Source organism: Hyperolius riggenbachi, chromosome 10, assembly GCF_040937935.1.
Source record: "Hyperolius riggenbachi isolate aHypRig1 chromosome 10, aHypRig1.pri, whole genome shotgun sequence".
Taxonomy (NCBI): domain Eukaryota; kingdom Metazoa; phylum Chordata; class Amphibia; order Anura; family Hyperoliidae; genus Hyperolius; species Hyperolius riggenbachi.
This window is the reverse complement of record NC_090655.1, coordinates 235454851-235478644: the sequence shown is the minus strand read 5'-3', so window position 1 is coordinate 235478644 and position 23794 is coordinate 235454851. Positions and strand designations below refer to the sequence as shown.

Below are 23794 nucleotides of genomic sequence, written 5' to 3'. Positions count from 1 at the left end.
TGCCCAGATGTGCACAGCAACCAAGGCCGGTACAGTGTTATGCATTCTTGACGAGTACCGATCATACATCAGCGTAATTTCTCAAGTATGCATTCCCAGAACACTATCGGCTGCTGTGCACATTCGAGCAGGAGCGCAAATTTCCATCGTGAGAGGACAGAGCATCCACTGATTCTTTGTTCAATGAGGGACACAGCAGCACAACTGAAATGAGCCCATTCAAACCAGTGATCGCTAGTCAGATTGTTGGACAGAATGTTTTTTGGTGGTGGTGGTGGCGGGGGGGGGGGGGGGGGGGCGCTTGGTGACAGCAGGCCTAGGGCACTGGTAAGTACAAATCCGGCCCTGAATGTTTACAGTATAGGAAAGGATTGCCAGAGTAGGTAGGTCTCCTGAAACATCAATGTAAACACATGGTCAGTGAGATGCTTGGAAGTAAAAAAAAAAAAAAAAGCAAGAGCACAAATAATGCAGTATTTCAATATAATCAGTGTTAACTGCAAGTATATGAAATTGTACTCACAAATGTGGTTCACCACCAAAGTAACCAAGGTAACCACTGTTTAACCCTCTGGGGACTACGCAGCGTAAATCCTACGGCGCACTTGTGGCTGCCTGACTCTGATGCGGCGTAGGATTCACGCCGCCTGCTTGTAGTGCTCCCAACATGATTGTACGCACCTGACAAGGGAGATTAAGCTATCAAATGACAGCTGATACCTCCCCTCAGTGATCAGGAGCCCTGGCGATTGGCTTCTGATCACGTGATCACTATGATCGCCAGCTGATCATAGTGATTAACCTAAGCAGTGGCGGTAGGAGGGGAAGAAGACGGGGACTCACCTTCCTAATGTTCCCCCGGTGATCGGCATTCCCCTCGGCTCTGGCCCGCATCCCCGCTAACTCTGCCTTGAGTGTCGTCATCAAGCCGTGACCCGGAACTTAGTGGCGCTGCAAGCAGGGGTGCTAGCCAGAGCGGAGGGGGGTAGAGCTGCTCATTGCTGGAGCCTGGGAGGTGAGTAAAGGCTACTGGCAATATGGGGGACACCTGGCTATATTGGGGACACCGATGGCTAGCTATCTACCCTGGGGATCCGGCTGCCTTATCCCCCCAAACGTGCCCCCCCCTCCCCGCACATACAATGCTCTGGTCCTTAAGGGGGGTTAGGCAGCCGGTCCCCAGTAGGTTAAGCAAGTGGGTTGATTAGACCCGACCCCACTCAGGTTAAGAATATCGATCTCCGTAGAAGAAACTGTTAACACTCCTCCACCGATGGTGGACACGCAATATTGACAGTTTTGGAACAGAGGCACCAAGTAGACTCAACAGTCTATATACACTGAAAATAATTTCCTTAATCAAAGGTACTCCTGGCTACAACCTGAAACGCGTTGCATATGATTTTGGAGTACCTTTTGATTAAAGAAATTATTTGGAGGTAAGTCCTATCCTCAACTGTCTCCTCTGTTCCAAAAACGGTCTATATATGGTAAGTGCCTCTCCTCTGACACCAAAGAAGTCTCCTCACATTTCAAAAAAGTTTTCCTGCCCACCAGAGAAGTCTCCCACACACCACAGAGGTCTCCTTGCCCACCAGAGAAGTCTCCCCACACACCACAGAGGTCTCCTTGCCCACCAGAGAAGTCTCCCCACACACCACAGAGGTCTCCTTGCCCACCAGAGAAGTCTCCCCACACACCACAAAGGTCTCCTGGCCCACCAGAGAAGTCACCCCACACACCACAGAGGTCTCCTTGCCCACCAGAGAAGTCACCCCACACACCACAGAGGCCTCCTTCCTCACCAGAGAAGTCTCCCCACACACCACAGAGGTCTCCTTGCCCACCAGAGAAGTCTCCCCACACACCACAGAGGTCTCCTTGCCCACCAGAGAAGTCACACCACAGAGGTCTCCTTGCCCACCAGAGAAGTCTCCCCACACACCACAGAGGTCTCCTTGCCCACCAGAGAAGTCACCCCACACACCACAGAGGTCTCCTTGCCCACCAGAGAAGTCACACCACAGAGGTCTCCTTGCCCACCAGAGAAGTCTCCCCACACACCACAGAGGTCTCCTTGCCCACCAGAGAAGTCTCCCCACACACCACAGAGGTCTCCTTGCCCACCAGAGAAGTCACACCACAGAGGTCTCCTTGCCCACCAGAGAAGTCTCCCCACACACCACAGAGGTCTCCTTGCCCACCAGAAAAGTCTCCCCACACACCACAGAGGTCTCCTTGCCCACCAGAGAAGTTACCCAACACACCACAGAGGTCTCCTTGCCCACCAGAGAAGTCACACCAATGAGCACCCTTATTCATATTTAGAGTATGGGAAGTGGCTACGGGAAGAATGGAGAACTTATTAGGCACTAGTGGAGGCACACAGGTGCCTGGGAGGTGAGTAAAGGCTACTGGCAATATGGGGGACACCTGGCTATATTGGGGACACCGATGGCTAGCTATCTACCCTGGGGATCCGGCCGCCTTATCCCCCCAAACGTGCCCCCCCCCCCTCCCCGCACATACAATGCTCTGGTCCTTAAGGGGGGTTAGGCAGCCGGTCCCCAGTAGGTTAAGCAGGTGGGTTGATTAGACCCGACCCCACTCAGGTTAAGAATATCGCTCTCCGTAGAAGAAACTGTTAACACTCCTCCACCGATGGTGGACACGCAATATTGACAGTTTTGGAACAGAGGCACCAAGTAGACTCAACAGTCTATATACACTGAAAATAATTTCCTTAATCAAAGGTACTCCTGGCTACAACCTGAAACGCGTTGCATATGATTTTGGAGTACCTTTTGATTAAAGAAATTATTTGGAGGTAAGTCCTATCCTCAACTGTCTCCTCTGTTCCAAAAACGGTCTATATATGGCAAGTGCCTCTCCTCTGACACCAAAGAAGTCTCCTCACATTTCAAAAAAGTTTTCCTGCCCACCAGAGAAGTCTCCCACACACCACAGAGGTCTCCTTGCCCACCAGAGAAGTCTCCCCACACACCACAGAGGTCTCCTTGCCCACCAGAGAAGTCTCCCCACACACCACAGAGGTCTCCTTGCCCACCAGAGAAGTCTCCCCACACACCACAAAGGTCTCCTGGCCCACCAGAGAAGTCACCCCACACACCACAGAGGTCTCCTTGCCCACCAGAGAAGTCACCCCACACACCACAGAGGCCTCCTTCCCCACCAGAGAAGTCTCCCCACACACCACAGAGGTCTCCTTGCCCACCAGAGAAGTCTCCCCACACACCACAGAGGTCTCCTTGCCCACCAGAGAAGTCACACCACAGAGGTCTCCTTGCCCACCAGAGAAGTCTCCCCACACACCACAGAGGTCTCCTTGCCCACCAGAGAAGTCACCCCACACACCACAGAGGTCTCCTTGCCCACCAGAGAAGTCACACCACAGAGGTCTCCTTGCCCACCAGAGAAGTCTCCCCACACACCACAGAGGTCTCCTTGCCCACCAGAGAAGTCTCCCCACACACCACAGAGGTCTCTTTGCCCACCAGAGAAGTCACACCACAGAGGTCTCCTTGCCCACCAGAGAAGTCACACCACAGAGGTCTCCTTGCCCACCAGAGAAGTCTCCCCACACACCACAGAGGTCTCCTTGCCCACCAGAAAAGTCTCCCCACACACCACAGAGGTCTCCTTGCCCACCAGAGAAGTTACCCAACACACCACAGAGGTCTCCTTGCCCACCAGAGAAGTCACACCAATGAGCACCCTTATTCATATTTAGAGTATGGGAAGTGGCTACGGGAAGAATGGAGAACTTATTAGGCACTATTGGAGGCACACAGGTGAGATTTAGGATTTTTTTTGATATATACATTCACAGTGCGGGAAGTGGTTTACAATTGAAGAAATCTAATGGTATGACAAAAATCTCTTCCTACCCCCTGATACTGCTTGCAACCATTGGGGGAAGGGGGGGATCTTTACAAGACTTTACCGCAGAACATTGAGGATAAGGAATGCCTCACCGCTTCCCCTGGATTTTGGAGGAAGGCCCCTCAGATATGTGAGACAGAGAGTCTCAGTGTTATTATAATTTAAGGGAAATATATATTTTATTTATTATTTTGTATTAAAACAGCATATAAACTGTTGAAAGCAGTGATGTTTTATTTCTGTACTCTCCACCATCATACTCATTCCAATTCAGGTACTCGCAAACCAACAGAAGTGTGCTCATCAAACCTTAAATACACAAAACCAGGTGCTGGGGGAATGGCCAAATCAAGCAAATATCAGTATTAACCCCTTGCATCCACAAATAACAGGCAACCAGGAAACACAGATTTGAAAACCTCTATATTAATAATAATCTGAACATTTGTATAGCGGTTTTCTCCTGTCGGACTTAAAGTGTTCAAGAGCTGCAGCCACTAGGATGCGCTCAAGAGGCCACCCTGCAGTGTTAGGGAGTCTTGCCTTGAACTCCTTACTGAATAGGTACTGACCCTAGCCAGGATTTGAACCCTGGATTCCCATGTTAAAGGCAGTGCCCTTAACCTGCTGGGCAGTCTGGACGAGCTCAGCTCGTCCAGTACCGCCGGAGCCTGCCGCTCAGGCCCTGCTGGGCCGATTTGGCTCAAATAAAAAGCAGGACACGCAGCCGGCACTTTGCCAGCCGCGTGTACTGCCTGATCGCCGCCGCTCTGCAGCGATCCGCCGCGAGCAGCGGCGAAAGAGGGTCCCCCCAGCCGCCTGAGCCCAGCGTAGCCGGAACAAAAAGTTCCGGCCAGCGCTAAGGGCTGGATCGGAGGCGGCCGACGTCAGGACGTCGGCTGACGTCGATGACGTCACTCCGCTCGTAGCTATGGCGACGATGTAAGCAAAACAAGGAAGGCTGCTCATTGCGGCCTTCCTTGTTTATTCTGGGCGCCGGAGGCGATCGGAAGAACGCCTCCGGAGCGCCCTCTAGTGGGCTTTCATGCAGCCAACTTTCAGTTGGCTGCATGAAATAGTTTTTTTTTTATTAAAAAAAACCCTCCCGCAGCCTGCCTGGCGATCTTAATAGAACGCCAGGCAGGTTAATCAGTACACTATCCAGCCACATATATAGGTGTTGGGAATCAAGGACATTAGTGAACAAAGGACTGCAGTATTTTTCATCAAAGTGGCACACCAATTGTCAAGGTTTACTCCTTGTAACCGGTCCCTACAATAGTAGGCCGCACCGTGGCCTATGCCATTACAGCCCATTTGTAATAAATAGCGTGAGTGCCAGTTTGTTGCTTCCTTGTTAAATTGCTAGATGTGGGAAATGTATGTCCCCTTTAAGTAAAGTAGAAGGATGCTGCCAATAGAGCAGGGATGTCAAACCGGTCCTACGAGGGCCGAGATCCTCACACATTTTTGACACAGCTCAAATTAATTGCTGGGTCTGAATCAGGAAAGGTGTGGTCCATCAGGTAGAACACATTCCTCTCTCTTTCTCAGTCCATCCTAAGCACTGGCATGGATCTAGCCCTCCAGGCCTGGAGTTTGACACATGTGCAATAGAGGTATGATATCTGCTTGCCTGCTGGGTGGGGTTGGGCAGGGTAGGGACCGGTCCCAGTGAGCCGGCTTGATTCAAAAGACTGTGTTCCTGCCCCTGTGTGCATCCCAGTACCCACTCGCTCTGTTGCCATGCTGACAGTAGTACTTCCGTATTTTGGGCATTTCATTGGCTCCTGAGCCAGTCACACCCCCTAAAAGGAGCCAGAGCGGCGCCATCTAGTTTGGAAATGGTTAACTAATGTCCTCCATTCCCAACACATTTCGAAGTTGTTAAACATCTGTTTTCCTGGTTCCCTGATTGCGTGTAGTTTGTGAGTGCAAGGGGTTAATGTTGTTATTTTCTTCCAGTTCAGGGACTTTTTTAATGGTGCCCAAAATGGTGGAGCTAAACTGCTACAATACACTGGAGAGTAAGAAGGGGGAGCCGGAAGAGGGGCAGTTTTTGAGTGGTCCAAGTCTAAGCGTCATGCAATTTGCAAGAAAAAGATAATTATTTGCATTCCATTGGCCAGCTCTCATAGATTAGAGCACGGACAACAACTGTCAAATGCACCTCCCCCCCCATTGTGGGTTACTTCATCTAATGCAGCTCTTGACACATTAAAGCGGACCTGAACTCAGAATGTCCTCTCTGCTCTAAAAGATACACAACAACATAATGACCTTTATACAAAAAACATTTCTTTGTAACAACCATACCTCCCAACTTTTTGAGATGAGATAAACGGACACTTAAGTCACGCCCCTGCCACACCCCTGGCCATGCCCTCACCACGCCTCTGGTCACGCATACCATAAAGATTTCATAAGATAAATATGTTGTTTTATAATTCAAAACACATTGGTCCTTTCTATCCTGGTTCATTTTCCTTCATAGTAACATTTTATAATTAGTAATATATCAATTTAAAGGTTGGGAATAAAGTTTAGAGTCAGTCAAACACATTTTAGTATAGAAATATATATATTTACATAGAAAGAGGGACAAAGTCCTGAAAGAGGGACAAATGAGGGTGAAAGAGGGACAGGGCTCCCAAAAAGGGACTGTCCCTCCAAAAAAGGGATAGTTGGGAGCTATGTAACAACTGATACTAATCCTAAAATAAATCTGCACTGTTTCTACTTCCTGATTCGTGGAAGCAGACATATTGTTAACATCCCGTGCTTTCAAATGGGCTTGTCTGTAATAAGCAGTCATGTGACACAGGAAGAGCTCAAATTACAACTTGTGATTAGATACATATGAGCAGGACCGGCCCTAGACTTTTTGCCGCCTGAGGCAAAATTCAAAAAAATCGCCGCCCCTCCCCCCCCCAAGCCGTGTGTGTGTGGGGGGGCCGCCCGAGCTGGAGGGGATAGCGGGCAGGAAGGGGGTATTGGGCCTAGCGGCGGGGAGGGGGGTCGGACCCCCCCTCCCTCGCCTGGGTCCCCCGTCCTCCGCTCCCCTCCAGCTTTAGAAGTGAGGTCGCTGGCTGCAGCTATATTGTAAGAGGCAACGGGCGGGGATCACTCACCTCTTCCTCGTTCCAGCCCGAGCCTGCCCTCCACTGACGTCACTTCCTGCGGCGTAGCAGGAAGTGACGTCAGTGGAGCGCAGGCTCGGGCTGGAACGAGGAAGAGGTGAGTCCTCCCCGCCCGTTGCCTCTTACAATATAGCTGCAGCCAGCGACCTCACTTCTAAAGCTGGAGGGGAGTGGAGGACGGGGGACCCAGGCGAGGGAGGGGGGGGTCCGACCCCCCCTCCCCGCCGCTAGGCCCAATACCCCCTTCCTGCCCGCTATCCCCTCCAGCTCGGGCGGCCCCCCACACACACAGACGGGCGGCTGCCGCCCCTCCAGAAGTGCCGCCTGAGGCAAAAGTTTCACCCCGCCTCATGGGCGGGCCGGCCCTGCATATGAGGTTGGATTAGACAGGCTAAACTCTCTAAATACTTACATGGTGCATTGCACTGTTTTCCTTCTGTCCTGTGCAAGAGTTCGAGGCCACTGTAAAGGACAACTAAAGTGAGAAGAATATGGAGGCTGCCATATTTATTTCCTTTTTAGACAATACCAGTTGCTTGGCAGCCCTGCTGATTTATGTGGCTGCAGTAGTGTCTGAATAACACCAGAAACAAGCATGCAGCTAATCTTGTCAGATCTGCCAATAATGTCAAACATCTAATCTGCTGCATGCTTTTTCAGGTTCTTTGGGTAATAGAATTAGAGGCAGAGGATCAGTAGGACAGCCAGGCAACTGATATTGCGTAAAGAGAACCTGTACTGAAACAGAGGGCCCCTGGGGGGTACTTACCTCGGGAGGGGGAAGCCTCTGGATCCGATTGATCCCATCCTCCTCCGTCTGATCAGGCAGAAATAGCCGATCCCAGTTAGGTCCGTTCTATTGCACAGGCTCAAGTCACCTGTGCAGTAGAGCGGATCCGACTGGGATCGGCTATTTCCGCCTGATCAGAGCTGCTGCAGCCAGGGTAGGTAAATATAATAAATATTGCTGGCGCTCCTGCGCCACAGCCTGACGATTCGTCAGCTGTGGCTTTGGAGGGGCCTAGAAAGACCACTGTGGGACTGAGGAGGACGGCGGAAGCCTCAATCGGATCCAGAGGCTTCCCCCTCCCGAGGTAAGTACCCCCCAGGGGCCCTATTTTTTCAGTACAGGTTCTCTTTAAAAGGAAATAAATATGCCAGCCTCCATATACAGTACCCCTAGCTTCAGTTGCCCTTTAACCACCCTGGCGTTCTGATAAGATCGCCAGGGAGGCTGCGGGAGGGTTTTTTTTAAATTAAAAAAAAACTATTTCATGCAGCCAACTGAAAGTTGGCTGCATGAAAGCCCACTAGATGGCGCTCCGGAGGCGTTCTTCCGATCGCCTCCGGCGGCCAGAATAAACAAGGAAGGCCGCAATGAGCGGCCTTCCTTGTTTTGCTTACACCGTCGCCATAGCGACGAGCGGAGTGACGTCATGGACGTCAGCCGACGTCCTGACGTCAGACGCATCCGATCCAGCCCTTAGCGCTGGCCGGAACTTTTTGTTCCGGCTGCGCAGGGCTCAGGCGGCTGGGGGGACCCTCTTTCGCCGCTGCTCGCGGCGAATCGCCGCAGAGCGGCGGCGATCGGGCAGCACACGCGGCTGGCAAAGTGCCGGCTGCGTGTGCTGCACTTTATTTGGGGCAAATCGGCCCAGCAGGGCCTGAGCGGCAGGCTCCGGCGGTACTGGACGAGCTGAGCTCGTCCATACCGCCCAGCTGGTTAAAGAGAACCCGAGGTGGGTTTGAAGAATGTTATCTGCATACAGAGGCTGGATCTGCCTATACAGCCCAGCCTCTGTTGCTATCCCAAACCCCCCTAAGGTCCCCCTGCACTCTGCAATCCCTCATAAATCACAGCCACGCTGCTGACAAACAGCTTGTCATAGCTGGCTATGATTATCTCTATAGTGTCAGTCTGCTGCTCTCCCCGCCTCCTGCAGAACTCCAGTCCCCGCCTGCATCCCTTCCCTCCCTGCTGATTGGAGTGAAGGGACAGGGGCAGGGACCGGAGCTATGCAGGAGGCGGGGGAGCAGCTGAGACTGACACAACAGATGTAAACACAGCCTCACAGCACGGCTGTGATTTATGAGGGATTGCAGAGTGTAGGGGGACCTTAGTGGGGTTTGGGATAGCAACAGAGGCTGGGCTGTATAGGCAGATCCAGCCTCTGTATGCAGATAACGTTCTTTAAACACACCTCGCGTTCTCTTTAATGCTTGCTCGGAGTACTAAGCATAAATAAGAGTAATTATACATCAATTATTTTCAAACCTGTTATCTTACTTCCCAATCATCCCAATTTTGCTAAGCCTGTCCTGGGTTTGGAGATATGGTCCCATGTCCTGTGGCATTAACCCCACCCCTGTGTCCCAGTGTAACCACCCTCTCATCCCTCCTCCAATCCTGTGTCCCACCCCAGCCCCAGTATAAGCACCATATACCTTCCCTGGTGTGCAGTTCTTCCCCCCTCCCCATATACCTTCCCTGGTGTGCAGTTCTTGACTGAAGGGAGATCTCATCATTGGAATGCTGAGAGCAGGGCGAGTAACCCCTCATTTACACTCTCATCAGGACTCTTTCCTGATCAACAGATGCCTGTAGGCTTGTGCCTACAGTGCAGTTAATCCGACCCTCAAGATGTATTTCTAAGGAAGCTATAGGCACAGAAGTTCTAGTCCCCTAAACTTTGCCCAAACCACAAATTGCAATTGCGCACACAGGTTCACCCACTAAACCGCATTACAAGTGTGCTGGCTGCCACTGTTCCCTGTCAGGTATTGCCATCACCACCCACCTTCTCCTGCCCAACATAGTTGTGGGAGAGGGTGGTGAGACCTGACCTTCTGTTCCTCATTACAGCTCAATGAGATGCTAATTTTGTGTGGCATGCAAATGAAAAGGAAATTGATTGGTCCCCTTCCAAGCTGCATACAAAGTACCACCTGCCAATTCTGGGCAATTCTAAGCTGAGTACAATCTGCATGAAACTTGCATGCAAGTCAAAAAATAGCATCTCACTGGCCTGTGTGGAAGGCTAAGCAATGCACCCTAAGAAGAAAACACAGAGACAACGGGAGCTCAAATGGTGGCGAACATCACAAAGTAGTTTACAATGAAAATTAGGCAAAATTAATAAGAGGTTGCATAGGGAGCTACCACTGGAAGCAGGAGGAGATGCACAAACCCCACTTCACTTGTGTACCCAGAGAGGGTGGTGATGGTCGCACACTGGAAAAACAGCAGGCATCAGCCACGTGGTGACCAGACTTAGCCCTCACGAGGAGGGAAATGAGCACAAAGTGGGTAAGAGGCACCCAGGAGTGTATAAAACGGAGTTAAAAACCAATAAAAGAGAAAAAGGGGGAGGTAATATAATGATAAATTCATATAAATAAATATAATTAATTTCTAATAAGCACAGGCAACGGGTTTCATGAGTCTCTGCACACTTCCTCAGGCCAAATAAAGTGCTGAAGGGTTTCAAAAGCCAGGTGCAGAGCACCTCTGCAACCGGTTATTGAAACCGTTGGCACTTTATTTAGCCTGAGGATGTGGGCCGAGACCCATTAAACCCGTTGCCTGTGCTTATTAGAAATTAAATATATATATATATATATATATATATATATATATATATATATATATGTGTCGTTATTAAGGTAAGTCACCTCCCACCTTTTCCCATTTTTTTTTTAACTCCGTTTTATACACTTCTGGGCGCCTCTAACCCCCATTGTGATCTCCCTGGCCTCGTCAGCTTCTCTATTGATCTAGCACGCGCTCTTGGACGTTAAATGTCTGAATTAGGAACGTGTAACGCCCACATCATGACATCACACTCATTGCTCCTCCTCCAGCTGGCTGCTTCCATGTCCCCATGCACACTAGGCAGGCATGGATTACTGGTGAGATTGTAAATGCACAGTGTCTTGCCAGAGCACATATGGCTGACTGTATTGTGTAAGGTCCTAGGAGCACCCAATGGGCCTGATTCACAAAGTGGTGCTAACAGTTAGCACCCTGGTGAAAAGCCCTTTATCACGCCTAAACTCAGTTTAGGGGCCTGATTCACAAAGCGGTGCAAACACTTTGCACGCCTGTGAAAAGCCCTTTATCACGCCTAAACTTAGTTTAGGCGTGATCTGAAGGAATTCGCACGAACTCCCGCGCGCAAAGTTTTGCACGGTGTGCTACGCGCGCAGCGCACCGTGCTTCGCGCGAAGTGCCCATTAAGCCCTATGGGACTTTGCGCGCGGGCGGACGCGCGCTTCGCGCGAGTTAGAGCACAAAGCGGTGATAACTTTGCTGGTGCAAAGGTTATCACACCTAAAGTCTTTTAGGCGTGATAACTGAGTTATCACCGCTTTGTGAATCGAGCCCTAGGCATGATAAGTTTAGGTGTGATAAGTTTAGGTGTGATAAGTTTAGGCGTGATAAGTTTAGGCATGATAAGTTTAGGTGTGATAAGTTTAGGCATGATAAGTTTAAGCACCAACTGCGTTAGCACCGCAGTGCACAGCTGATCAAAAGTTTTGCGCTAGCAAAGTCTGGTGCACTTTGCATAGAGTTTAATGGCGCTGCTTTGCGTGCGGGACTTTGTGCGCTATATACACTTATCTAAACTTATCACGCCTAAACTTATCACGCCTAAACTTATCACACCTAAACTTATCACGCCTAAACTGGCTTTTCACCAGTGTGGTGCAATGGTTTTCACGCCTAAAGTCTCTAACTGGGTTAGCACCGCTTTGTGAATCAAGCCCAATGTGTACATATGGTAAACTTCATCTCATAAATGTAATAGGTATGGCATAATGTACAGAATGTGAGAGAATGGGTTTTATATTAATTCTTTCATATTAACATTGGAAGATAGGATTATATCAATTTAAAGGATGGGAATAAATTTTAGAATCACAGAAACACATTTTAGTAGATAATTACTGTATGTACTTTTTACATAGATCTTCATCTTGAAAGAGGGACACATGATACAAAAAAGAGGAAGAGAGGGATTAGGTTCCCAAATAGGGACTTTTGAGACCTAATCTTCACCACTATTACTTTTCACTTTGCCTTGTCCAGTAAGAGGTGTTTAAATTATTAATAAATAAATTATTAATAAAAGAGAAATAGATAACTACACGACTTAGCTGCAATCCTTATACTCGCCACAAGATGGCGATCATTTGTAAATACACTGAGGAAGTGGAGACTATATAGATGTGAGGAGGCGGAGAAGAGGAGACATTGCTGGAACTGGCAAGAGAGGAGGTAAATAGAGATTATATATTTATCTTTAATGAATGTAATTGCATATTATTGTTACTATACTTGTATGTAACTAACATATTCCACAGCGCTCTGCAGAGATCAGTAATCCATTCCCATCAGTCTCTGCACCAGAGGAGCTTACACTCTACTGTCCTCACCACAGTCACACACTATTATTATACATTTATATGGCTCTGGCATATTCCACAGCGCTCTGCAGAGATCCCTGATCCATTCCCATCAGTCCCTGCACCACAGGAGCTTACACTCCAATGTGTACACACACACACTGTGTTTACTATACATTTATATAGCTCTGACATATCCCACAACACTAGTAGAGAGATTATACTCTAATCATTAGAGTATGATCTCTCTACTAGTGTTGTGGGATATGTCAGAGCTATATACATGTATAATAATAATAGTGTGTTACCGTGGTGAGGACATTAGACTCTAATTAGAGTCTAATTATTAGACTCTAATTAGAGTCTAATGTCTTCACCACGGTAACACACTATTATTATTATACATTTATATAGCTCTGACATATCCCACAACACTGTAGTAGAGAGACCATACTCTTAATGTCCTCACCACCATAACACACTATTATTATTATACATTTTTATAGCTCTGACATATTCTACAACACTGTACAGAGGTTATTGATCCATTCCCATCAGCCTCTGCACCAGAGGAGCTTACACTCTAATGTCCTTACCACGGTCACACACTATTATTATTATTATTATACATTTATATAGCTCTGACGTATTCCACAGTGCTTTACAGAGATCCAGTCACATCTATCAAGCACCTGCATGATGTACCGATGGATGCCATTTTGCCATGAGTCCTGTCATGCTGCTCCCATCTTTCCTAACTTCCCCATGCCCCTTCTTTAGCAGCCATGTTTGTGAAGTCCAATAGGGTGACTATATAGTGCTGTGTATGTACACTAGAGCCACTTCCCCTCCATCCTGTGAGCTATGACATTGGTACATAGAATTTCCCCCCCCCCCCCCCCCCCCTCCCATACATATAATTAAGGCGCCGGGAAATTTGGGTAAAGCTGTAAAACCTGCACCCTACTCCTGCAAAAGTCCCAACAGCGTTAATTACTATTCCCCCTCCAGGCTGCTGTTGAAACTGGGGTAAGTCACTATTGCTGGCAGCTGGATTGCTCTGTTTTTATTGTAATTTAGGCTCCGTCTTTTGATGTTGTTCAAATTACTGAGTAAGCGCTGCTATAGCCGTAACTCACTTTACAGCCTATGGTGGCGCCTGGTGCGCCCTAATTTCCAGCGCTGTTTTTGCCTAACTCGCTCCCCTCCTCCTGGAGTTTTGAAATTAGTATCTTTTGTTGTTGTTGTTGTTCCTTTATCAAGTTATCTGGTAAATCTATCCTGTATGACCTTCTCCATTTACAGAGGTGAGCATTCTGTACAGATCACCTGACTCTATCCTTGAGGATGGAGGAGGACTGGAGTCACATGACCGGAACGATATTACACCTCACCCTGGAGATCATCTGCCTGCTGACTGGAGAGGTGAGGAGGATTCTGGGACATGACATCACTCTAATCACTAGTAGTTAGCTTGGAATTGAAACAATCAAATATTCTTCCAATTTCAAGCTCTATACATTGTGCTTTAAATTTGAATGTAAGTTGTTATTCTTGAAGGAATCATCAGCCAAATCTAACAAAATCCGCTTTACTTACCTGGGGCTTTCTCCAGCCCTTGCAGACGACTGTCCCACGCTGACAGCTCTGCTCTCCGCCGCTGGCCCGGGGTCCCCGCGCGGTGCAGAGGACGACCTTGAGGTTGTCCTTACTGCGTCTGCATGAAGTGCCGCTGTCAATCACGGCCACATTGCCCACGGTCGTCCTCTGCACCGTTCGGGGACCCCAGGCCCCAGACACTACTGCAGCCAAATAGATCAGTGGGACTGCCAGGCAACTGGTATTGTTTAAAAGGAAATAAATATGGCAGCCCCCATATTCTTCTCACTTCAGTTTCCTTTAAAATGGACCTGAACTCAGAACTTCCTCTCTGCTCTATAAGATACACAACAGCATGATATCCTTTAAAGAGGAGCTGTTAGGTATAAGGTCTCAGAGAAAATAAACACATATATCAGTAGCTAAAGATTGGCTGTACTTACATTACATATGCATTTCACTGTCCACGTTTGTACTTCACATAATTTTTATATAGTATTTGCAGAGAATGATGCTCCTGACAGCTCATGGCAGGTTCCATGTTTGTCTGTCTCCTATGAAGCCAAATGTGTCGTCATGTCCTGCCTGCTTCCTGATGATTCCACTCTCACAAATGCTGGCAATGAATAACACTACTGTGCAGTGAATATTAATTAGCCATGTGGCTAGGCACAATAGCGGACTCCTGCAGTGTACTCTGCCCGAGATTTATTAGTGCTGTGAGCTAGACTGTTACATGCTGTTAAAACTTGAGCCTCACTAGCAGCCAGGGGAGGGCCCCAGAATGCTTTGCAGTATCTGTTATTCGGCTTGCGTCCTCCTTAGGAGCCTGGGAATACGGAGCCTTGCTGTCAGCAAACATCTAAAGTAAGAGAGATTTTTAACTGCAGTATTGCCTTTTTGGCTTCCTTCTAAACTGTTTAACACAGGAGAATAGAGGTTTAAATTAGCTTTTGCAGCCTGACAGTTACTCTTTCAAGAAAAACATTTCTTTGTTACAACTGATACAAATCCTGCAATAAATATGCAGTGTTTCTACTTCCTGCTTTCATGGAAACAGACGTATTGTTAACATCCTGTGTTTACCAATTAGCTGCTCTGCGTGGCAGTCAGCTAACACAGCTGAATGATCAAATTACAACTTGTGGTTAGTCACAGATGAGTAGGGATGATCACTGAGCTGCAAATGCTTCTGAAATTATGCACATTTTTATGCAAATATATTCAGTTTGAAAAAGGACCAATCCATTTAAAAACAGGTTTAAATTGATTAGTCAATTTTCAAACTGTATATGTTTGGATACAAAATTGCATACATTTGCATCAACTCGGAAGAATTTGCATCTCTTTGATCATCCCTACAGATGAGGAGGAGTTAAACAGGCTAAACTCTCTAAATACATATTATTATTATTTATTTATATAGCGCCAACATATTCCGCAGCGCTTTACAAAGCACAATAAGACGACACGGGGAACATACTGTAGATACACTAACAAAATGTACAGCAGAGTTCCCAGCAGCACAAATATTGTTACAAGAACAGTAAGCATTAGGAGGATGACCCTGCCCTTGCGAGCTTACAATCTAATGGGTTGTGGGGGACACACTAGGTAAGGGGGTGGAGGATGGATGAGGCAGTGATTCTTTGCCTCTGATTACATTGTGTCAGATAAGTAAATAAGGGCTATAGAATGTTATAAGCTTGTCTGAAAAGGTGTGTTTTAAGAGTGCGTTTGAAGATGTCCAGGTTTGGAGCATGACGTACAGGCTGTGGAAGAGAGTTCCAGATAAGGGATGATGCTCATGTAAAGTCTTGGATGCGAGCATGAGAGGAGGTGATCAGCTTAGAGGCCAGGAGAATTTCTTGGGAGGAGCGAAGGTTGCGGAAGGGACAATATCTTGAGATTAGTGATGAGATGTATGGAGGGGACAACTCGTGGAGGGCTTTGTATGTTAGAGTCAGGAGTTTGAACTGGATCCTCTGGGTAATGGTTAACCAGTGAAGAGAACGGCACAGTGGGGCTGCATCAGAAGAGCGTGTGGAGAGGTGAATGAGGCGGGCTGCTGAATTTAGTAGAGGTGCTAGCCTTTTTTTTTGGTAGACCACAGAGCAGGGTGTTGCAGTAGTCTAGGCGGGAGATGATTAAGGCATGTACAAGCATTTTGGTGGCCTCTTGTGTGAGAAAGGGACGGGGACGGAATATATTTTTGAGCTGGAAATAGCAGGTGGTGGTTAATGAGGCAATGTGAGGTTTAAAGGAGAGCTCTGAGTCAAGTATAACCCCCAAGCAGCGGGCCTTAGTGGTTGAGGTTATTGGGGTGTTGTCTACCGTTATGGTTGCAATTGGTGGAGGTGTAGATACACACAATTTGCATTTCTCTATGTTTTCCTTCTGCCCTGTGCAAGAGTTCAGGTCCACTTTAACATCTGATTATCTCTAATTTCTATTAATAAAACGCACACCTGACCAGAATTGTGAGGAGGATTCTGGGAGGTCACACAAAGTCACTCATATCTCAATAAATAAAACAGGCAGCTCACCGGAAAGGTGAAAAGGACTCTGGGAGGTCATGTGACGTTTTTCTTATCTCAATGAGTAAAACACACAACCAGAGAGTTGAGGAGGATTCTAGTAGGTCACATGACAACACTCGTATCTTGATAAATAAAATACACACTTAACCAGAGAGGTGAAGCAGATCTGGGAGGTCATGTGACGTAACTGTTATCTCAATGGATAAAACACGTACCTAACAAGAGAAGGTAGGATAATTGGTGTCATTCTAACCTTTACTAATTAGTAAAACACATTCCTTTCTGGAACATTGAGGGATCCTGTGAAATGTACATGACATTACTGTGTCTTTCTAAACAGAATTATCCTCCATTGATGTCTGGTGATCATGTGACCATCACAGTGCCCCCACCTCACTCCATCGTATTCAAGAGGTCACCCAAGCAGAAGATTCTGGAAGTGATTAGGAAGATGATGGAGCTACTGACAGGAGAGGTGAGCAGTGCTGAAAATTATGGAACCTTGTCCAGTAATAATAAGGGGTGTGGGGTAGTGTCTGGAGGTCAGGATGCATTGGGTTCCTATAACTTGTCAGAATGAGGTTGATTCACAAAAGACTGGTAACACTACCCACTGCATGGCAATGTTACCGGCCTCTACTGAAAAAAGTAGTGCTTTTTGCGCTGATAGCTTGACAAGCGTTACCATAGAAACGCACGTAAGCAGTATACCTAGCATTGTGTAGCGCATGCTATGCTACTTCCGTACCATGCGCACACACTGTATACGTGCATTGCTGTGGTGACTCCCGTCGTGCTATTGGCGTTAGTATTTTCAGGCCGGTAACATTGCCGCATGGTTGTCAATGTAACCGGCCTTTTGTGAATACAACCTCAATGTCTCTGTTACTCCATGAAGAGATGATGAAGGTGGTAGAAGCTATGTGCAGATAACAAGGCTGTAGGGGATGAGATGGAGTTTTTGGATTTGTCAGAAACAAACAACTCAAATATATAGCTGAAACCAGCAAATACCTACCTGCTGGGTGGAATCTGTTCAATATAATTTTATTTTTTAGCTAGAAGGATTTTTAATCTCTTTTAGCCCCTTATAATCTCTTTGTGGTTTTGGGTCTCCATGAGCTGTCTGGGTACTCTGGGGTGGGTTCTGTAAAATTAATAATATGTTCCAGGTATTTTATAAACCATTGGTACTGAATGCGTGCCTGGATTTTCAGGAACACGAGCAAGGCTGTGCCTGTTGGACACAATACAGTGCCTGTTGGACACAGTACAGTGCCTGTTGAGCAGAGTACTGTAGTTTACAGTAAGTGTGGATGAGGCTTTAGGAATCAGAGCAATGTTTGGGGAGAGAGTTTGCAGTGAAAATGGTGGCTTATTACATTTATTTTTGGAGACCTAATAGGATGGTAAGGGGTGAAGCAAAGACATAGGACGTGATGGTCTGTCTGTAAGATGGCAGACATGGGCAAGTCAGAGACAGGCACATAATGAGCATTACCATGTTGTTTTCTACCATGCTTCTCATATCAACTGTTCTGCTCACAAAGAAGAGAAGGTGAAGCTTCAAATATTGGGCAGAGCATAAAGTAAGCATTAAGTGGGTAAAAAAGATGTTCAGTTTTACTTACCTGGAGATCTAGCCCCTCATAGCCTTGCAGGTCTCTCAGCTTCCTCCCGTGCCACTCCAAGCGCTCGCTGACTGAAACGGAGAGGCACAATGCAGAGGTTTCCTTCTACCCAGGTAAGTATTCTTTACACCTGTGGAGCTCACTGGTTTGCTTTACAAATGTACAGCATCCATCATAGATTTGTTCACAGTTTTTGAAATTTTACTTACATTATTGTAAATTTATGGTTTTAGAATGAAGAACTTGGTGACTTGAAACAGGAGATTAAAGAGGAAGAAGAAGAGACGTATGTGAGTGTTGATCAGCAGTCAATGGAGAAGGGTGACTTGGAGATAATTAAAAAGGAAGAAGAGACATATGAGAGTATTGATCAGCAGTCTACAGAGGAAGTGGACATGATGAGGACAATTAAAGAGGAAGAATTTTATCTGGATATCAACACAGGTAATCAAACGATATTAAATAATGTAACATGTTGTGCTTTCCTTTTGCAACTAAGTTCTAATCTTGCAGTATGATGAAAATAGATGGATATCCATCTCCATTCCTCAGATTAACATCATAGTGACAACAAATGAGGAGGAGATACTGTATACCATATGAAAGGCCCATCTCCTTTCCTCAGTATAATATCATAGTACTAACACATGAGGAGGAGATACTGTACACCATATGAAAGGACCATCTCCATTCCTCAGTATAACTTAATAGCACAAAGAAATGAGTATGAGATACTGTACACCATATGAAAGGCCCATCCTCATCATCAGTATAACTTCATAGCACAAAGAAATAAGGAGGAGATACTGTACACCATATGAAAAGCCCATCTCCACTCCTCAGTATAACATCATAGTACCAACAAATGAGGAGGAGATACTGTACACCATATGAAAGGCCCATCTCCATTCCTCAGTATAACATCATAGTACCAACAAATGAGGAGAACATACTGTACACCATATGAAAGGCACATCTCTATTCCTCAGTGTAACATCATAGTGCCAACAAATGAGGAGGAGATACTGTACACCATATGAAAGGCACATCTCTATTCCTCAGTATAACATCATAGGGCCAACAAATGAGGAGGAGATACTGTACACCATATGAAAGGCCCATCTCCATTCCTCAGTATAACATCATAGTGCCAACAAATGAGGAGGAGATACTGTACACCATATGAAAGTCCCATCTCCATTCCTCAGTATAACATCATAGCACCAACAAATGAGGAGAACATACTGTACACTATATGAAAGGCCCATCTCCATTCCTCAGTATAACATCATAGTACCAACAAATGAGGGGATACTGTACACCATATGAAAGGCCTATCTCCATTCCTCAGTATAACATCATAGCACCAACAAATGAGCGGGAGATACTGTACACCAAATGAAAGGCCCATCTCCATTGCTCAGTATAACATCATAGTACCAACAAATGAGGGGGAGATACTGTACACCAAATGAAAGGCCCATCTCCATTCCTCAGTATAACATCATACTGCTACCAACAAATAAGGAGGAGAAACTGGACAACATACAGTATGAAAGGCCCATCTCCATTCCTCATATAACATTATAGCACCACAAATAAGGAGAATATACTGTACACCATATGAAAGGTTACCATACCAGATTGATGTAGCCATGCCCCCCTCCCAACTATGAGAATTGAAGTAAACCTGAGATGTGAAGAAAAATATATATGCATATACACTACCTGGGGCCTACTCCAGCCCCCTCTAGACTGCTCGCTCCCTTGCTGTCTTCCTCCGATGCCTAAATCGTCTGCATTTGACCCTGGAAAGTCCTCCCGTCTGTGGCGTTCTGCGAATGCGTGACCTAGCCGCACGCTCGCTCCCGTTGCTGAAGTTACTGCGCAGGCACAAAATGCTCCCTGCGATGGGGAAGGGACGAGGGAGCCCGCGTGGCCGGACTGCGCCATCTGGAGGACGTTCTGCTAAATTGTGGATAAACCAGGTGGCGGAGGAGGACAGTGAGGGAGCGATCAGCCTTGAGGGGGCTGGAGGAAGCCCCAGGGATGTATATATATATTATTATTTTTTTCCGTCTCAGGTACTCTTTAAGTAGATGTGTGTAGTAGCCATGTTTTCCCCAGTATTAGAATTAGTTTATTGAGGGACTCCAGAGAACAAAACACACACGCACCAGTATCAAGCATCCTGTTGCCTCCAAGATAACAGAATGTGCCCCCTCTAGATATCCAAATTGAAAAGCCTTCACCCATTTCAGATATCAGAATAAAAGCACAACTGTATCAAGATGGATATGGAGGCTGCCATATTTATTTTCTTTTAAAAAATACCGGTTGCCTGGCAGCCCTGCTGATCTATTTGGCTGCAGTAGTGTCTGAATAACAGGAGAAACAAGCATGCAGCTAATCTTATCAGATCTGACAGTAATGTCAGAAACACCTGATGCATGCTTGTTCAGTGTCTATGGCTGGAAGTATTAGAGGCAGAGGATCGGCAGTATAGCCAGGAAACTAGGTATTGCTTAAAAGGAAATAAATATGGCAGCCTCCATATCCCTCTTGCTTTAGTTGTCCTTTAAGTAGCTGGTGACCCCTCCCCATGCAAGATGTTAGAAATAACAATCTGTGTCTGGTGTGTTTATGTTCCTTATGTCTGAAGTCATTCTAATAGAATGTAGTATATTTCTCAGCTCCTGAGGGCAGAAAGGGGGTGGGGCCAAAACTTTTAAATATGATAAAATACATGTTGACATGACTTGTGTAATTCATTTAACTGTGTTCTCCTAGGAGATGAAGTACATAACCCGACTTCATTTCCACTAATGCCATCATTGTATTCTTTTAGTGGCTGGATAGTGTACTGGCTAAGTGCTCTCACACAGGAGACCTGGGTTCAAACATCGGCTCTTCCTCCTGTTCAGTAAGCCAGCACCTATTCACTGAAGAGACCTTTTGCAAAACTTCCTAACACTGCTTCTGCCTATGGAGCACGTCCTAGTGGCTGCAGCTCTGGTGCTTTGAGTCCGCCTGGAGAAAAGAGCAATATACTGTAAATGTTATTTGTCTTGTATTTGTCTTTGTCCTTTACCTTGGTTTGTTGGTTAAAGCGGATCCGAGATGAAAAACTAACTATTACAAGTAACTTGTCTATATATCTTATGTACAGTTTAGATGGTTTAAACAGCAAATCTGACTGCATACTGCTTTAATAGAATATGATTATTTCTTCCTGTGATATAAAGACAGCAGCCATGTTGTTTGTAAACATTACACAGAGGCAGGCTTATCTGCACCATCAGCACTCAGACTGAAAAAAACCTAATCCTCCCTCCTCCCCTCTGTCTCTGAAATCTCTGGCTAGTAATACCTCCCCCTCCTCCTGCCCAGACTGAGCTCCCATGAGCCCTTGCTACTTCCAAGGCTCTCTGAAAACTGTGGGTGGGGCTTATTTAGTTTATAGGGAATTAGAGTATTAAAACAAAAACAATAAAGTATTTGGCTTGAGGAATGCCCTATAAAGTATAGGAAGGAACACAATTATGCAATGAGTAAAAGTTCATCTCGGATCCACTTTAAGTTTGCATTTTATCCGATTTCTATTGTCTTCTTGGCCAACATACTTTATAGAGTATAGAAGATAAATATATTTTGAATAATGAATTCTTTCCTCCATCAGATGTACAGTGTGTCACGAACCCCTCGAATGGATATCTTATGCCACATTCTGGTGATACAGCAGAAGATAATGGTGTCACACAATGTTCTCCTGTTACTGGAAGCATGTATCACAGAGGTCCCAGTGCAGATAGTGGTGCAGCTCCCTCTAGTGGTGAGGAAACTTCTGATGATGATAAGTCACATAGTGTTTCCCCAGCAATCCATCCCCCATCTCTCCACACATCACCAGACTCCTCTAATCCAGAGGTAGATTCAACCACATTCTATAGTGCCACACTTAATAATAAGACATTTCCATGTTCTGATCTTGCCGCTGATCTGCCACCGCCTGAACATCGGACAGCCGACACACACAAGGAACATTTTCCCTGTCTGCAGTGTGAAGTAAGCTTTTTTAGAAAAGGAGACCTTCTTGCACACCAGCAAAGCCACAGAGGTGGACTGTCCTTTTCTTGTGTGGAGTGTGGGAAATCTTTCACAGAGAAGCGAAGGCTCCATAAACACCAACAAGTACACATGGTAACACGCCCAGTGTGTGGGAGCAGTGCCATTAATAAAGGAGACCTTTATAAGCATGGGAGAATCTACGCTGGTGAGCAGCCTTTCTCCTGTTCAGAGTGTGGGAAATGTTTCACTCAGAAGGCAAATCTCATCAGACACCATAGAACGCACACCAATGAGCGTCCTTTTCTCTGTTTCAAGTGTGGGAAATCATTTGTTCAGAAGGAACACCTTCTCATGCACCGGAGAACTCACACTGGTGAGCTGCCTTTTTCTTGTCCAGACTGTGGGAAATCTTTTAGGCGGAAAGGAAACCTTGTGATACACCAAAGAAGCCATATAAACGAGCGTCCCTTGTCATGTTCAGAATGTGGAAAATGTTTTACTGAGAAAGGAGGCCTCCGAAGACACAAGAGAACTCACACCGGGGAGAGGCCCTATACATGTTTAGAGTGTGGTAAATGTTTTGTTCAAAAAGGACATCTCTATAAACACCAGCAAATCCACACCGGAGAGCGTCCTTTTTCCTGTTTAGAGTGTGGGAAATCCTATATACAGAAAGGAAGCCTCCTCAAACACCAGAAAACCCACATTGGTGACAGTATTTTTCCCTGCTTAGTTTGTGGGAAATCTTTCAGTCGGAAAGGAAGCCTTGTGATACACCAGAGAAGGCATGTGGCGGAGGGTTCTTTGTCGTGTTCAGAGTGTGGGAAATTTTTCCCTAAGAAGAATAACCTCCTCAGACACCAGCGAACCCACACCGGTGAGCGGCCGTATTCCTGTTTAGAGTGTGGGAAAGGCTTTGCTGAGAAAGGAAGTCTCCTTAGACATCAACGAATTCACACCGGCGAGCGACGGTTTTCATGTTCAGAGTGTGGGAAATCATTCATCCAGAAAGGAGAGCTCAAAAAGCATTGGCGAGTCCATACTGGCGAGCGGCCTTTCTTCTGTTTGGACTGCGGGAATTTCTTCACTCAAAAACAGCATCTCCTTAAACACCAGCAAATCCATACTAGTGAACAACCTTGTTCAGACTAGGGGAAATGTTTTACTGAATCCCCCCTCATTCACAGTGGAACTCATTTGGGAGACTGGTTGTTTTTTCTGTTTCCTGAGTGCTGGAAGTGTTTTGATGATCAAAGAATTTTCCCCACACTCTAAAGATGTCAGAATGCGAGAAATGTTACAGTAGGAATAGAGACTGGAAAAGCTCTAGTGTTACATTAGAAGTCACATCTCTGATGCTGCTGGTAAACAATATGGTGCCTCTTCATTTTAATTCATTCGTTTTCTAATATGTGTGTTTGTATGAATTTTGTTGTACGCTGCACTGAAGATTCATTTGTGAAATAATATCTCTATTACAAATAGATGAACTGCTGTGTAACCCTGA

The 23794-nt window shown here is 46.3% G+C and overlaps 1 protein-coding gene across 3 annotated transcripts in view; it reads left to right on the top strand.

The window, feature by feature from the left end:
- LOC137534891 (oocyte zinc finger protein XlCOF6-like) overlaps positions 1–23794 on the top strand; it is a 26428-nt gene extending 2634 nt beyond the window's left edge. Inside the window, exons 1-5 of one of the 3 annotated variants that reach the window (XM_068256579.1) lie at positions 5029–5522; positions 13755–13874; positions 16929–17063; positions 18453–18663; positions 21899–23794. In XM_068256579.1, coding sequence (XP_068112680.1) covers positions 13797–13874; positions 16929–17063; positions 18453–18663; positions 21899–23439 — 1965 coding nt within the window. In that variant the 5' untranslated portion in view covers positions 5029–5522; positions 13755–13796 and the 3' untranslated portion in view covers positions 23440–23794. Of the gene's footprint in view, positions 1–5028; positions 5523–11671; positions 12322–13754; positions 13875–16928; positions 17064–18452; positions 18664–21898 lie in introns of those variants that run through there. The other 2 variants (XM_068256577.1, XM_068256578.1) reach the window with 2 other exon arrangements.